The 17,436-nt window shown below is 37.1% G+C and overlaps 1 protein-coding gene across 1 annotated transcript in view; it reads left to right on the top strand.

The window, feature by feature from the left end:
- Positions 1-17,436, top strand: part of MYO3B (myosin IIIB) — a 288,019-nt gene that overhangs the window by 75,035 nt on the left and 195,548 nt on the right. The window contains exons 8-9 of the mRNA XM_087709242.1: positions 4,895-5,050; positions 16,060-16,156. Of these exons, the coding sequence (XP_087565368.1) occupies positions 4,895-5,050; positions 16,060-16,156 (253 nt within the window). The remainder of the gene's footprint in view (positions 1-4,894; positions 5,051-16,059; positions 16,157-17,436) is intronic.

Here is a 17,436-nt window from a genome sequence, read left to right as displayed (position 1 = left end):
CTTCATAACAATGTCGCCTGGATTACATTAGGCTTCATTACACACGCCATGGAACAGAATGCTTTTGACTGCCAATTGAGTTAGAGGAGAAAATATTGCCTTAGACTGCAGTTTTAAGTAAAAGAAGATTATAGTCTAGATGGATTTTTCACTTAAACTAGCAGGATTGTTCTTATAATCTTTAGCTCTCAAGTGATTATTCTCTGATGAAATGCCATAAACAAAGAAAAAGTTTGGAACCATATATCTTGATTATCTGCATTCCCCCCCACTCCCCCACCCCAAAATTTCATTAAGCCCTCCCACATAAATTGTCTTTATGGGGCAAGCAGTTGGACTAGAAGACCACCAAGGTCCCTCTGTCATTCTGTTATTCTGTTAACTTGAGGATAGTATTTTTTGGAAAAGATACAACTATCTTCCTGCAACATAAGCTACTCCAAAGTAGCTTTATGCTGGAAAAGAAGTCCATGTTATTATAAGCAGAGATTGGTGACCTTGTGTTTAGTAGGAAACATCCAGCTACAAGTGGCAACTACTGCTTCCAAGTCAAGTTATTTCACACCACTGAAATATGCTGCAGAATCCAAGCGGAAAGAAACAGTTTCCTTTATTTCAAAGTTTCTTAGAAAGACTTGAACAGCCTGTGACAGCAAGACGGGCTCCACAGAACATTTCCAACAATTTCACTGCAATGGGACTGAATTAAACAAAACCAGGAAACTGGGGTTTCCCCCTCACTCTAATGATCTCTACTAAATTCTGTGGAAGAGGACTACATAGGCAGGAAAATCAATGATGAGAAACTATGCATTTGGCTCTTGTCAAGAAACTTAAGGACAACAACATAGAATTGCTGTTCCTTGCACTTTTCTCTTGCTTTACAAAACCTTTATAAGAAGTTTCCCATGTTTTTTTTTATTTATATAAGCTTTGATTCATTGGCCTTTCACAATCATGGGCCTTTTACAATTTCTGTGCAGATCGGCAAGCCTACACCAAGAAACAAAATACTTTACTTATTATTATAAAAAATTATATAGCTGCCCAGCTTGCACATTACAACTCTGAGCAGCTTCCAGGAAGCCAAAAATAAACAAAAAGATCCCTGAAATAACTCATCCAAAAGCATCTTAGAAGTAAGACAATATGTGCACATTCTATATTGAGATGTTAGTCGTCAATTATGAACTCTAATATGTGGCTCTAAAGCAGAGGCAATCCCACAAATAACCTGCACTTAAAGAAGGCACTTGAGGCTGGTGGGCAAATCTGAATTTTCAATAACGTATTATGGAGGTTCTCAGACTTTGGCTCTAAAGTATGTTGCTATTTTGCTGAACCTCATTCTAATTCTATATTATTGATGCCCATGATAACAGCAAACAAATCCTTAAATTGAAATAATTTAATTTAATTTATAATTTTCATTTTTTTAAAAGTCCAACATATTTTGAGACAAGGGAGGCAGAGCCTAACTTTTAACTAGGTAACTAATAACCAGCATATACAAGTGCTAGAACATATAATGAAAATTGTCCTGCACCATGCCATATCAGGGTGTTGGTGACCTATGAGTAAGAAAGTGTACTGGAACTATGTTCCTTGAAATCTAATGTTCTCTGTTCAGGGACTTGGTTTGCTTTTTACATTGGGGTTATTTAATTATGCAGCTGCTAGTTTAATAAACTATTTCACCAAGTTGTGACAGCTAGTTATCATATTCATTTTCTTGTAAGACTAATAAGAATGAGGAAGCTTCTATTTAGAAGCAAAGATTCCATCATTTTGAATTGGGCAATTTCAGGGCTGTACAAAAACTGGTTATTTAATGGAAATTGGAAATGCAAGCTGCAAGTTTTATATTCAGGTTAAAAAAAGGTAAAGGAGTTCCTGTGGATTTTACTCCACTAGTCGTTGCCGACTATATTCAGGAAGCAAATGTAGGAGATGAGCAGGCTGAGCCCGAGGGAGAGATCAAACGTGTCATAAGTCATGAGTCCCTTCACATCAGCAAGAGATCGAAGTCTGGTCCACCTTGAATGCCTCTCTTATCTTTTCTGCATTTCTCTTAAAGGTCAGTTGGCCAGATTCTTGTGAAGAGCTTAAGCTTGCACTAAATCTTTATACTCGTTTGAACTGCCTTAATTTCCTGATTTCCTGAGCAATTGATAGCAAGACAATTACAGAATAGGGACAACTAATCATAATGGCAATAACCATTCCTAGTTTGTTATCTTTGACATCTGGTCACCTAAGATATGTATTTATTTATGTAATAAAAAAAATCAGACCTATAAGAGCAAATTTATTGTGCCAACCACCTAGCTAGCCCTTTCCTTTTTTTCAGGATTCTCCCTTTCATTCTCATCCCTATGGGTCTTCATTCTAAGAGTCAGGTTTTTGAAGTGACTAACCAGTTCTGTTTAGTCTTGGGGGGGGGGGGGGAGGTTATTTTTAGAGGTTTCCTGTAAGCTTTTCCTATTCCTCTAAGCCATAAAGTTTTTCTGGATCCACTGATATTTATATTTATCACTTGTATGCAACTAGCATTGACTGGTGGATTACTGCCAAAAAGTTGCAACCCCCATCAAATGATTTATCATATAGTTAGGACCAATGGATTGTTTTACAGATGAACTGAGACATGTTCTATTTATTTTACATAGCCACTGATCTCTCAGACGTGACTCTGCATGGCATACAATAAAGCAAATAGTTAAAACACATATATTCATATATACATATGTGTGTGTGTATGTGTGTGTGTGTGTGTGTGTGTGAAATACCACTCACGCATCATCATGAAATCTCCAGAACCTTAAAGCCTACAAACTTAAAATTGAAATTTGGCACGTATGTTCTTCTTAGCTTCTAGGTGCTTGCAAAGAAAGGATTTTTCAAAATGACCATCAGATCATTATTATTTCTTATATTATTATTAACGCACTCCGATGCTAAGGAGTTAGATGTTCTACTCCCCTTCCCCACCTGAAAAGAATTCTGTCCCAACTGCTACTAGGGCATGGCCAGAATGTGACTCATCCAGCCTTCAGGCTGGGAGTTTAGACATTCTACCCACCCCTCCCCACCTGAAAAATGCTCTGATGCTAAGGAGTTAGATTGAGGGAGAGAAAGGAATAAGATACGAGAGTCCTCTGTGGGCAAGCCTGAGGGAGAGAAGAGGAGGGGAGAGGCCAATCGTAACTACTCATTAATTTTCAAGCTGTAAGTGTTGATTTGTCAAGCCCAATCACATAGTTTTGTAACGGAGCACAGGTATCCAGCTAGTCTTAAATAATCATGACAAACAATTAATATAAAATATAAAGATCATGAGAGAATGCTCCAACATTTCATATATAGCAGAACCATCTTGCATGCTCCCTAAAACTCAGGGATTCCCTAGCCTGTTTAAAAAAAAAAAAAGACACGTTTTAAGATATTTCTGAAAATCCACTAGCATTCAGTTTAATCTCAGTTCAGGTGAATGGTGTTCCAAATGGTGGATGGCAGAAAAGGCTCATCTCGAGGGTCCCACTAGAGGGAGTTCTTTGGATGGTGAAGGAAAGGCAACAGGGTGACTATGGTATAGAGATTCTTTCCTTTCCATCACAGAATCATAGGCTGGAAGCATTTCCAAAGCAGAGTCAGCCTTGAAATTCCAGCCAGTTTACAGAGGTGAGTCATGTAAATGTATATACAATATTTTCCTAATGAATTCAGTTTACTTGTAATGATCTGCCATGAATCATCAATAATTTCATTATAAATGAAGCATTTAAAAACAGTTTACACTTTTATACTTTTTTAAAAAACTTAGAAGTAAAATATACTAATTTTACCAGGTTTTCTACAAGATAGGTTATATATTGCTAGAGATTGATGAGCATTTTTTCAAAAAAAATCCTGGAGCACACTGACATAGAAATTAAAAAAAAAACATGATTAGAGAAACAAAAGGAACCAGAACCATAAAAACCAGATGATGGATTTATTTTTATTGGAGGCTGTGAGTGGTATTTAAATCTCTGCGGAGGCGGCTAGATTTTAGATAGTAGGTTTTATTGTTTTAGTTTTTATATCAGGAGGCTCCAGGTCCAAGAGGGGCAGTATCTCATGAGCATTTGTAAAAGACAACATTTCCCCAGGTGGTTTGTTCTTGAAATATTCAGAAGAGCCCTGAAATTGATTTTTTCAAGGAAATCAAAAATATGGAAGTTCCGCTCATCGACAGATATTACTGATGGGATTATTGTAGGAATTATATGTTTATATTTTTTAATAATGATAGAAGCTGAATTTGGTGACGTAAGTATCCTTTGCCTTTGGTCATTTAATAAAATATATTATTTAGATGACCTGTAAAGATAGAACACTGTAACGTTTACAATTAATGATGATCATTTGTTGAATTTTTGAAATGGATTATTTTTGTTGCCTAACTATCTAGGTAAGTTACTATTTTTTTTCATAACCAGTTTGGTTTAATTACATTTCTATGTGTGAAGAAGTTACAGAGTTTGGTACAAGGTGGGTGGCTATATGATCTTTTTAAAAATAAATATGAGGATTTGCAAATTTAGAATAAACTGTCATTGTAGAGCAAATGAATGTGCTGTCCATTAAAGTCAACTAATTAGCAGATTTGCATTTTTACCTTTAATGTTGAAATGTGTAACTTTAATGATATTATTGGGATAAACTAATAAGTCAGATTTATTCTCACATACAAGGCAGTCCAATATATAGCTATAATTGCCATATTGGCAGTCCAATACATATGCAAAAATTGCCTACGATCCAAAATTTGGTATATAACTAGACGGGTGGTAAAAATTTGTACCAGATCTATGTGTATCTATCTGAATAATCCGATCATTGTATTTTTCAGGTGTCTAATTAAGGATTTTGAAAAACGTCCATCAGTCACTCATCTTTTAGAACATCCCTTCATCCGACAGGCCCATGGTAAAGATATGGCACTCCAAAAGCAGTTGAGCTACCTGATCCAGGCACAACAACAATTGGGCGCTGTGGCCAAGATAAGGTACTATCTAATTCCTCAGATTTCCTCCTGTAGAATTCAAGGGATTCTTACTACAATGTATGCATATATTGATAAATACATGTATAAAGTGGTAGAGTTTTTGTCCCACTTGAGTTCTCTGAACGATCTGTATGCAAAGCTTATACGAATGAAGTTGCATTGTCATCTGCAATATAAAACAAGGCTTATCCTGACTCAAGTGACATGATGAGAAGCATCTCAGTCAACTTGGGGATCATGGCCCTCCTTTTCTGAAGTCCATTGTGGATTACTCGGTTATTAAGTATGTCCTTATCTTAGGCACCCTAGGAATGGGAGTGGGGGCAAGGAATGCAATGTGTGTTGTGACCTGCTGTTACATATTTGCCTACAACATCAAGTTGCAAAGTTTAAAGTTTGTATAATGGTGTCATTGGGAGTATTTCGTTATTTTGGTGTCATTGTGATTATGAACAGATACCTTTGCCTATATGTAGAACAGGATTTTTCTTATGATTGAATTTCTCTTCATGATAGTTGATACAGCTCATACAAATAGAACATTTACCGTATACTTTTCTTATTTGTCTCCTTTAAATGCATTCAACAATAATGGCAACTTCACATAATGGTTGTGCACTCAAGTGTTCATTAATCAGTAAATGAAATGTAAACAGGATACATGTTCTTGCTTTATGACCTTTATTGTGTGAATAATAAAAAGTATTGGTGATGGCATATTAGAAATGTAAAAACGGTATGGTTTCTTTAGCCATTGTTTGGAAAGCTGAAATTAACTTTTTAAAGATCTTTCTCAGTATCACCAACTACATTTCTATAAAGCCTTGTATTCTATCTCTATTAAGAATGACATCTTTTCCGATATAATCTGAAAGCCAGAATAGGAGGCATTCCTTGATTTTGTGGCCGTCCATAGGGTGGCAGAATTTCACTGTTTTCGAAGTAAATTTAAATGCAAATGAGCACACACTGTTTCTCCTCAGCAGAGCTTTTGCAATATGAAATTTATCTAGTGTTAGATAAGATGCTAAGCATTATTGTAAATAAATATCTACTAATGCTGATGAGGAAAATTAAATGCCATGACTCATAAGTTATAAAAATATTTGTGCATATTCAGGCACGATCACTTGGCTTTTTCAAAACCAAAAGCCTTAATGCAGAAATGCAAATTGTCCTGTAGATTTTTTCTAAAATAAGAGCCTAAATTAACTTTTTCTTCTTGTTCATGCTTTTGCTTTGTTTTGCTATAAAGGTGCTAGGTCAGTGTTTCTCAACCTAGGCAACTTGAAGATGTCCGGACATCAACTCCCAGAATTCCCCAGCCAGCATTTGCTGGCTGGAGAATTCTGGGAGTTGAAGTCCAGACATCTTCAAGTTGCCAAGGTTGAGAAACACTGTGCTAGGTATACATTTTATTTCTTCTAGTAGTTACTAATTCTATGGGGTTGGGGGATTTTGTTTTGTTTTGTTAACAATTCTCATAGTACGAGAATTTGGTAGCTGCAAGAGGTATCCTCTGATATTCAATATAAAGTGGAATATAAGTTGGTCTATTCATGAAATAGAATGAAATTCTATCATTTTAGGTTACAGTGCAAGGGTATCACTCTTTATCTGGATGTGGATTTTGACAAGCCTAGTTCAACACAACTGCTTGAGTGGAGAGTGTACCAGATGAAGGCCAGTGTAGGCTGTTTCTTATTAGACAGCTCTTTAGAAAACCAGCCTGCTACTAACAGCGAGTTTGTAGAGACAGCATTTTATGAGAGTTTCAATTTGAATTTGAAAGCAAGGTGCCTATTTGGAATTTCTCCTATGCTGATATAATTTGAAAGTACCCTTTATGCCGGTAGCTCTAGACTTACAACAGTTCATTTAGTGACCGTTCAAAGTTGCAACGGCACTAAAAAGTGACTTATGACCACAGTTAGAACCTTTGCAGCATCCCCATGATCATGTGATCAAAATTCAGATGCTTGGCATCTGGTTCATACATATGACGGTTGCAGTGCCCTGGGGTCATGTGATCACTTCTGACAACCTTCTGTCAAGCAAAGTCAATGGGGAAACCAGATTCACTTAACAACCATGTTGCTAACTTAACAACTGTTAAGTGATTCACTTAACAAATGCGGCAAGGAAAGTCATAAAATGAATCAAAACTCACTCAACAGATTCTCACTTAACAACATATCTGGACTATCTGTAATAAGCCCAGAAATAGCTGTTGGAACACCAAAAGGTGGGCATATAGAACTGAGGGTCTGGGGTTTTTTAAATGTATTTTCTTCCAGAAATCATCTGATCAAATTTCAGGGCAAAAATAGTATGCTGGGAAACTTAAATGTGAGCAAGTAAGTTACCATTATCAAGCATGACCACATCGTAATTGCTAATGATTATACTAATTATTATACCTTTATCCTGCCTTTTTATATATAAGTCAAGTGTGAAAAAATACCTAATACTTTTTTCTCCTATTTTCCCCAAAACAATCCTTTGAGGTAGGCTTGACAGAGAGAGAAGAGAGAGAGGGAGGGAGAGAGAGAGGGAGAGGTGGGGGGAGGGAGAGGCCAGCACCTTTACATTGGCTCTCTAGAAAAAGAGTAAAAAGGAGATAATATAATCTCCTGGCATGCAAGATATAGCAATTAAGGTAGTTGCCAGTGTTGTAATTATGATGTTTGTAGAAAGTACTCTAAGCCAGTGTTTTTCAACCTTTTTTGTGCAAAGGCACACTTTTTTCATGAAAAAAAATCACGAGGCACACCACCATTAGAAAATGTTAAAAAAATTTAACTCTGTGCCTATATTGACTATAGGCAGGTGTTTTTCCCACGGCACACCTTACACTATGTCACGGCACACTAGTGTGCCGCGGCACAGTGGTTGAAAAACACTGCTCTAAGCAGTGGGATTCTTGCCACTGTGGTTGGTCAGGCCTGATGATCATACTGAAAATTCAGCACTTTTGCTGTAGTAGAGGTCACAAGCCCAATTCTTCCCACTGTTTCAAGAATTCTCATTATTTCTTTTTATGTTCTCCCTGTGACAAAAAGAGGAATGTGGATCAGTTATTTCTATGCCTGTTTGAAAGCTGTTCTGTTAATCTTCAGAGAGAAAAGGAAATGTGCGCATTGGGTGCTAGATGGGAAAACTGTGACAAGATAATACCTTTAATGTAATAAGGAACTAATAAAATATGGCCACTTGAAAGGAACAATTGATTGGGAAGACAAGCCAGTACAAGAACAATTGTGACCTAAATAATGAGTGTCTTTGTTATGCCTTCCAATGATTCCACTTTTGATCTTATTTTAGTTTTATTACATTTGTGATCCATTTCACTACAACACAGAATTTATCTCTCCCTTAAAGCTCTGTACCAACCACACAGATATGTACCATCAGTGTCATTAGTGCATTCCACTGTATTTAATACAAGTAGTAAATGGTTCTGTTGCTTGCTAAACTAATATATGCCAAACCAGAAGACCCCTTGTAACATGAATAAACCAAGTTTAGATTTCTGGAAAAGCAAGTTATGGGCATTCTGATGGAGTTCAATAGCAGATGAAAAACCAAACTACGAACATCTTGTTCTTTAAGAGCCACGGTGGCGCAGTGGTTAGAGTGCAGTACTGCAGGCTACTTCGGCTGATCACTGGCTGCCAGCAGTTTGGCAGTTCGAATCTCACCAGGCTCAAGATTGACTCAGCCTTCCATTCTTCCGAAGTGGGTAAAATGAGAACTCAGATTGTTGGGGGCAATAGGCTGACTTTGTAAAACTGCTTAGAGAAGAAAAGAGTGGAAGAAGAATCAATACTTGAGAAAAAAATATTTTGGAAGCACATGTCACTATTATCCATCTGAATAGATCTCCGGGTGTCACTACATATAGGACTGGCACTGATTACAAGTGAACCAAGTTCCTTTTTTTTCTTTTTTTGGAACACAGATTTGCCTAAGTATTGATTTGAACAAATTTTTTTTTTTAGTTTTCCAACCCAACGGAATATTAGAAATAAATTATGTAAGGGAACCTCACTCTATTGTCGGTGGGTAATTCTCTAAAAGTATAACAGAGCTGAGGAAATTTTAATTGGTGGGAGAAGCTGGAAGAAGAAAGATCAAAGTTAAATAAAAGGGCTGGATGAAGCTGAGGGCTGGGGGCGGAATTAAATCTGGGAAAGAGTCCTTTAGTGGGAGTGATTGATTCTATGAAAGAATGTTGCCAACAATTCCATTCTAACTTCCCTTCTTCCCATCTCCTGGTCATATGTCCCACAATGGAGCATGCATAGGGTATCCTTTGCTTCTCAGTGGACATATACAGTGCATACTAATATCTATAGACACAAGACAAGGGGACAGTAGAATCATGTAGCCACAATGCATATAAACCCATCCAGATTAGATTTTGACATACATACACAACTCGCACACACCAAGACTACATATGCCCTCTTTCTAATTAGACCATCACATAATGTGATATCTCCTTCCACAGGGCCTCAGGACGGGCCACACCTTGGAGAAGGCCTTGGGGCTTTCCTGGTGGGCGCTTTGCGGCAGCACAAACTGGACAACTGGCTATGTAGGACTCAATGTCTTTTTTCAATGAAGGCCACCAAAATTACCTCTTAACCAGATGTAGAGTCTTTACAAAACCAAAATGGCCTGCCATTCGTGAATCATGGGCCCGTTGAAGAATAATAGCTTTCAGGTTAGCAGGAACATACAATTTAGCCCCTACCCAAGCCAGTCCATCCTTCATAGTACATTCATTTGAATGTTGTTTGAACCGGTCATCGGACTCAAGGCCTTCCTTGAGTTTGCCTATTGAGGTCCATTGTGATCTCTTAATTCAAAATGCTTTGTCTTCTGGTAACCACCGGGGCAGCAAGACTTTTCGCTGGGATGACTGGGTGAGCTATGCTCAGCTTCGAGCTGTTGTATTGTGGAAGTCTGGATAAAGCATCAGCCATGAAGTTCTTTCTCTCCCCCTCCCCCCGGGATGTACTTGACGGTGAAGTTGAACCGGTTGAAATGTTGCGCCCAACGCATTTGTTTAGGAGATAGCTTAAGAGGGGTCTTCAATGCTTCAAAATGTTTATGATCAGTCCATACTTCAAAAGGGTGTTTAGCCCCTTCTAGGAAATGTTGTCAGGTCATCAAAGCCCACCTGACTGCAAAAGCTTCCTTTTCCCATATAGCCCATCGTCTCTCCGTCTCTGTCAGTTTGCGAGAGGTGTAAGTACATGGCTGCCGTTTCCCATCAGTGTTCGTTTGAAGTAATACTTCTCCCACCGCCACATCATTGGCATCAGCTTGAACGATAGATGGTGCATTCATATCTGGGTGTTTCAAAACGGGTTCAGCTGCAAAAAGTCGCTTTAATTTCTCGAAAGCGGCTTGACATTCCATAGTCCAATTCAAAGACTTACCCGGTCTGGGCTTGGCCTCCCCTTTTGACTTTAGGAGATTTGTAATGTGCAGAGCAATGCTGGCGATTGAGGGGATAAATTGATGATAAAAATTCACAAATCCCAAAAAGCTTTGTAATTGTTTCCGGGTTTTCAAAGGTCCCAGCTGATTGACTGGGACTTCTTTTGTTGCCCTGTATAGGAGAATGGAGCTAGAAGGCAGGTTAGTGGGGTGGGGAGGGAATGGGGATTTTACAGTATCCTTGCCCTGGAGTGGGTAGGGAATGGGAATTTTGCAGTGTCCTTCTGCTGCCCCACCCACCAAGCCCCGCCCGCCAAGCCATGCCAGGTTCATCAAGCAGAACCAGTAGTAAAAAAATTTGAATCCCACCACTGGGTCCAATATTGATAAATTATTGCAGCATTCAGTTGTATGAAGTTGCTTAAAACAACTCAGTGTTTTATTCTTTGATCCATATCAGCATAAGGGGAGGGCACAGTGCCACAAGATGGCTAAGGAGACCAACAGGGGGATAGAGAGTTTAAAAAAAGATGCTATATTCCTTCTCAGTATTGCTATTCTGAGTAAAGCCCTGGTATCCTTCTGATTTAAAAATTTTAAATTTTCAATATTAAAATAATTTCTTGAAAATGATTTGATAGGATTTAGTCAGTAGTCTTTCCTGAGTTCTCAGAGAAAATTCATTTGTTCAAAAACAAAGGGGGTGATTATTATTTTATTAGAATTGGCAGGATTATATTTGTTTTGTGAAAGACATACAACCCTTCAGAATGTGTGAAAATTTAAAGGACTTATATTACAGGATAGATTAATATAGAAACACGCTCTTAAAAATAAATAAATATCAGATCTTTCTGCTTTACTGATGTCTGACTCACAGGTTTTTTTTCTCAGACATCTCAGTAGATGTTTTCCCACTGCCCAAGGGGGAAAACGCAGTAGGAGATTTTGTTTGTTTATTCAGAAAAGGAGTTCAATTGAAAGCTAACTCAGCAATTAGCTGTGAATATAAGGTGCCCTCAATCCAAACACAATGATTGTAAACCATCCATGCATTAAGTTAAAAATTTCAAGGGCACCTGCCAAATCAGTCTCGAAGGGCATCTTGCTAATGCAGACTCTTTTCCAACGCTTCTAGTAAGTGACAGGATACTAAGGATATTGTTTTAATACCCTGACCGGCTCAAGGTTGACTCAGCCTTCCATCCTTCTGAGATGGGTAAAATGAGATCCATATTGTTGGGAGCAATAGGCTGACTCTGTAAACTGCTTAGAGAGGGCTGTGAAGCACTGTGAAGCGGTATGTAAGTCTAACTGCTATTGCTATTAATGTTGGTAATATTTTCTATTTCCTCTTTATATGTCTTGGTGTTTACACTACCTTGTAACACAGGGTTGTCAAACTCCTGCCAGCATGTGAGATGCATCAGGCGCTGGCCACGCCCACGTCCTGCTTAATGAAGGGGAACAAAGTCCCGATACGTCACGTGCCACTGTTGTGACAACCTGAGTTTGACACCCCTGTTTTAACATATGTGAGCCAGTTCTAAGATACAAACCTGGAATCTAATAAAGAAAACCTTTGTCTGTATAAAAAAATATGCATGCAAGTGTACGTAAACAGTTTATATAATATATTGAGTAGCTATAGAGACATATGTTTTTAATATACAGAGATTCCTAGGTGACTGATATTGATTAAATTGGGTGAAAATATCCATGGCTGAAGGGGTGAACAAAAGCAAAGTGTACATATTATTTCTGTGAATTACTATAAATCTTAGTTCTTCATCAAAATGTTTCTTGGTTATTTCAAATATAGCCAGAACATATATTTACTGAGGATGGATTCTAATGCGGTAATTTTCACCCCTTCTTGTCTGTGACTTTTATACCTTCCCAAGGTCAAATGAGCTCTTATAGTTCTCTTCTGGGTAATTAAGTCATAACAGCAAATGGGTCCTTTTCAGTTTTGTGGGCTAATGAACATACTTCAACAAATGTACAGTTTACATATTTGTTGCAGATAAGTCCAGCTTTACAAGTGAGATATTGTAAGGAGCTCAGATCACTCTTTCAAAAGTTTTGGAAACAGGTCATATGGTAGAAAATAAAGAAGATTTGCATGAGAAGGTAGGACCAATTCAGTTGCTGAAGTAGCTTCTCTGGCATCTAAGTTAGCCTAGCCTCTATCTCCTATTAATGGTTCCTATAAATGCAGAAAAATGGAATACTAGGGTAAAAATGTAGGACACCCCCCCATTTGATTCAAATAAACCCACCCATCTGCAGCTCAGTTTATTTCTGAAATGTATACACCACTCTATTCCAAAATAGGCTGTAATCAGCTTACAAAGAACATAAAGAATAAAATAAAAACCAATGACATCAAAAGAACCCAATAATCAAACCTTCCCCTGTGTCTTCACACTGAGGGAGAACTACCATAATAAGACCAATAGCCAAATGCAAGGATGAGATCCATCTGTTAGTGATACTACCCCAAAGTCTCTCCAGAACAATTGGGGCCAGCAGGATTGGTCTGATCTGATCTTGAGTGGAGTGTTCTTTTGAAGAGGAGGAGTGGTCACTGAAAAAGCACATTCTCATACTCCTAGTGACAACAGTTCTTCAAAGTTGGGACTCAAAGGATGTACCCCCTACTAGATTGCATTGTACAAGAAGAAAGCATTGGGAAAACATGATCCTACAAATGCTTAGTCGCTGAGTCATGCATGGATTATAAAGGAACAATCGGCAGCTTGAATTACACTTAAAAGCCAATTTATCAGTGTAGATCTCACAATAGTTATGTTACTTGGGCAAATGTGAAGTAGTTTTAATTACTTAAGTCACTGTCACTTCCTGTCATCTGCTCCTCAATCAGAAGCAAAGGAGTGTGTGTGTGTGTGTGTGTGTGTGTGTGTGTGTGTGTGTGTGTGTATCACTGCTCACAGCTATGTTTGGAACCCATATCATACTTCCTGGCATTGAACCTGTGTTTCCTACCCAGATCTTCATAACTCCAGGCATAGCATTTTATCCAATTAGATTTGTGGCATGGAACCAAACTATGTTACATTGGCTTGCCAGCTCTGATAATCTTCAAAACAGTAGATCTTTAGAATAATGACTATAGGAAGAATATAGAAAGATAAATTCACCTGCTGTTTTCAAATTGGGATTTCCAAATACGCAAGGATTGAGTTTGGCTGCTGCAACAGTTTAGGACTTGAGGAAGAAAGACTCAAAGGGTTAGGAAATAGTCAAGTAGAAAATGTAGAGTGATAAATGTACAGATAAGAATATAGACATAGAATGTAGAGATAGAGCTCTTGCACTAATAGGAAGATCATAGATTAAGATAGGTAGTAAGACAATAAATAGGAAATAGATAAGCATAAAATTAGCATTAAAATGAGAAGTAAGGAGAAGGTCTTACATTTTATGTAACAAAACAACCCATATTGAGGCAAAAACAAATGTAAGTTTTTGTGTCTGGGGTCTTTATCAAATTTTAAAAAAATTCTGAACAAAAACATAAATCACATATTGCTTGTTTGCAGGAATTGATATTTTATAAATTCTTTTCAACAAACAACCCATTGTATTATTTAAATGAATTTCATATAGGTTTTTAAAATCAAATTCCTTTCTTATTACAGTTTTTTCATAACATTGATGTGAGGAACTAAATAAAATTGTTAAATGCTTTCTTTGATTCTATCATTTTTAACTAAGAATATTATAGAAGCCCTCGAATGTACTGAAATCATAAATTATATCTTTCACTGGCCAAATCAAGTCCCCAATATTAATAAAGGAAACAAAATGTTTGGAACAAGGTTTATGAACAGGGCACAGTTCTCACGACCCTGAAAATTGCTAGTAGTTTTACTGTATTTGGTTTTTGTTTTATTGGCTCCAATGTCATTAGATTAGTATTTACTTTGAAACAGGGAGCCCTATACAGGGGAAATCCGTAGATTGTTGTTGAGGATCAAGGAGAAATGTACAAGCATTGTACATGCTTCTTGAGTTGTATCTGAGTACATCCTCTTAATAATATTGATTGCAAGACTAGAAAGCATTTGAGCATTTGTGACAGAGGTGGGTTCCTACCGGTTCAGACTGGTTTGGCCGAGTAGGTAGTAACTTGACCTGCCACACCCCCGAACCGGTTCTATTGCTGGCACCGCCATCTTGATTTTAGGTTCTGTGCATGCATAGAACAATCTTCATATGCCGAAATGTAACTTTTTTCTCTTTTCTAATGTGCGCATGGACAGACCTTTTTAGGTGGAAATGTGCGCACACACGCAAGAACGTTTTTTCGCCGAATTGGCAGTAATACCGGCAGCAACCCACCCCTGATTTGTGGTGGATATGCTGTTAATATATTTCTAGTATAAATATTTTCACCACTTTGGACCCTGGAAGAACAAAATATGTCAATCACTATTTTCAAATACAGTGTTTTGTCCATGTAATCATAGCAAAGAAAGTATCCGTTTCAACTGTCATGCAAAGTGATGCTTTTACAAATTTTGATGTAGCAAGTTAAAGACATTTATATTTTTTATTGTAGTGCTAGCAAATAAGCTAACAATTTAGTTGAGGTGGGGAAGATGAGGAAAAAAGAATATAGCAAACTAATACTGGCTTCAGATGAATTTCAAATTAACTCATACTGAGATAAAATGAAAGCAATGGAGATTGGTATTTTTTTTTATTTTTGAGATGAATTGATCTGAATTTGGTAACTAAAAAAGTGTTACATATGATGGTGAATAGCCTGAGTTCTGGTTGTAGCCTTAGTTGATGGTATTCTGGGTTATATCACTGGCAATCAGTGGTGTGAATCAAATATTGGATCTTTTTCTATGTAAAATAAGCTCCCTGTGTGTATAGTAATCTAATATATCAATGATATAGGCATCTTTCAGATATGCTAGCATTACTTGGGAACAACTTTTTAAGTGTATAACATTAAAAAATAGGACATTGCATCTGCAGTGAGCAATGAAGTATACAGAGAAATTTTATCATTTTGTTCTGTGTATGTGAAGATCATTGGCAAGTGCTTCCGAGTACACATTTTATTTGCTATAATCAGGAAGGACACAATATATCCATATATTATTCATTTAATTTTGATTGAAAATTGATGAATAACCGGGTGAATTGCTAAAAAGGTTCAATGGAATACGTGGCTTTAAAAGATTGTGCAAATTGCAGTATGATGTCCGTGTGGTACTGTACAACTTGTTCTCTCTCTCTCTCTCTCTCTCTCTCTCTCTCTCTCTCTCTCTCTCTCTTTTTCTGTGTCTGTGTGTCTGTGTGTCGTGTGTCTGTGTGTCTGTGTGTCTGTGTGTGTCTGTGTGTATAAAATTATGGTATTGTGAAATTCTGAAAATATTCCAGAGGACATGACCTCATTAAATATGTTCCAGGCCTATGGAAAATACAAGCTGCAACTTGAATTATTATAGGGGTTTTTTTTATATGTTGTTTTTAGGAATAATATTTTTCACACAGGTACTCCAACCATTTTACAGGCATGAACAAATGCACATTCGCAGACAATATCACATTGATGCTTCTGACAAATATTCTCCAGATGATGATCTGGTAAACCTTGAAATTTTGGATGAGGTAAGATATGATGAGATGATGGATTCTTTCTCAGTACAAATAATGATCTTACTAATTGTAATTGCCTTAAAGTTATTCTTGTGATTAATATATCATGTCATCAAGTTGATCATTCAAAGTTCTGACAAGATTTTTTTTAAAAACCCACTCTGTAACATATTATTTTAATCTCCAATCTTATATTCATTTATATTCCAAATATTCAGTTACTTTGTTTTATACAGGACAACAGGTTAATAGATGACAATATTATTTAGGTTTGCTACAATGAGGAGATCAGATCTACGCATCAAAGTTAAATAGTGTATATTGTGAGAAGAGAGCTATATCCATTGGAAAGTTGCAAGTAATAAGGTCTAGGAGTGGCTTGCAGACCCCATTGAACCAAAGTTTTAAACTAACATAATTGCAAAATGTACCAGACATATTTATAATGTGATGACTTGTGTGCTGCCTTTTCTGCAAAGTTTGTGCTTGAAATTGATATATTTAGAGCAGAAAGAATGAGATGGTGGGTAATGAGGAACTGAAAGTACCAAATAGCCAAGAGCTTCAAATGTACATGGGTGTTTACAGAAAGTGACAATCAGTAAGAAAGTACAAGGAAGTGAAACTATGGAATGCGTAGGTCAGTAAAAAAAGAAGATATAAGAAATGTGGCTTGAGATGAGAATGGTGTCCTTTGCCCAATAGCAGTCCTTGTAGGACTTGCTGTGTATCATTGGAACCCATTGCAATGGTTTAATAATGTAACTTTTGTTGTGGAATTGCATTGCTATGTTGGCTATTCATGGTACGAATTGCTCATGAAATAAACCTCTGATCTTAAAGTAAGATTTATTGCTTGTGTTGCTTTTTCCTGTTTTTTATTGGGATATTTTTACAACAATGTCAAAACACAGATATGCACACAATTCTAAGTATAACACATATGGTTAAACCCCTTCATTTTCTATTTGAAAATATCAATACATGTATAGTGATACAGTTAAGCCTGTATTGTGGAAGGATAGAGATCTCAAATATCATTTTTCAAAAGTCTTCTTTGCATTCTGAATCCTGTCTCCTGTTCCTTGGAATAGCAGCTTTGTTCTTCTTGCTGCTTCTACCTATGTTCTGGGGAATCCCCCTTGCCAGACATTTTCTCCTTAACCATTATGTGTAAGAGAGAGAGAATTCCACACCCCGTATTACTTTCTAACAATTATTACAGTATTCCATATACAGTAGTGCCAATTTGCAATTGTATAGGGTTAAGGTGTGTGCACTATTCCCCTTCA

This window comes from Thamnophis sirtalis, unplaced genomic scaffold (assembly GCF_051295495.1).
Source record: "Thamnophis sirtalis isolate CommonGarterSnake01/CBP01778 unplaced genomic scaffold, rThaSir2_p1.2 scaffold_1, whole genome shotgun sequence".
Classification (NCBI taxonomy): Eukaryota; Metazoa; Chordata; class Lepidosauria; order Squamata; family Natricidae; genus Thamnophis; species Thamnophis sirtalis.
Note: the sequence above shows the minus strand (reverse complement) of the source record. Positions and strands in the feature narration are given on the sequence as shown.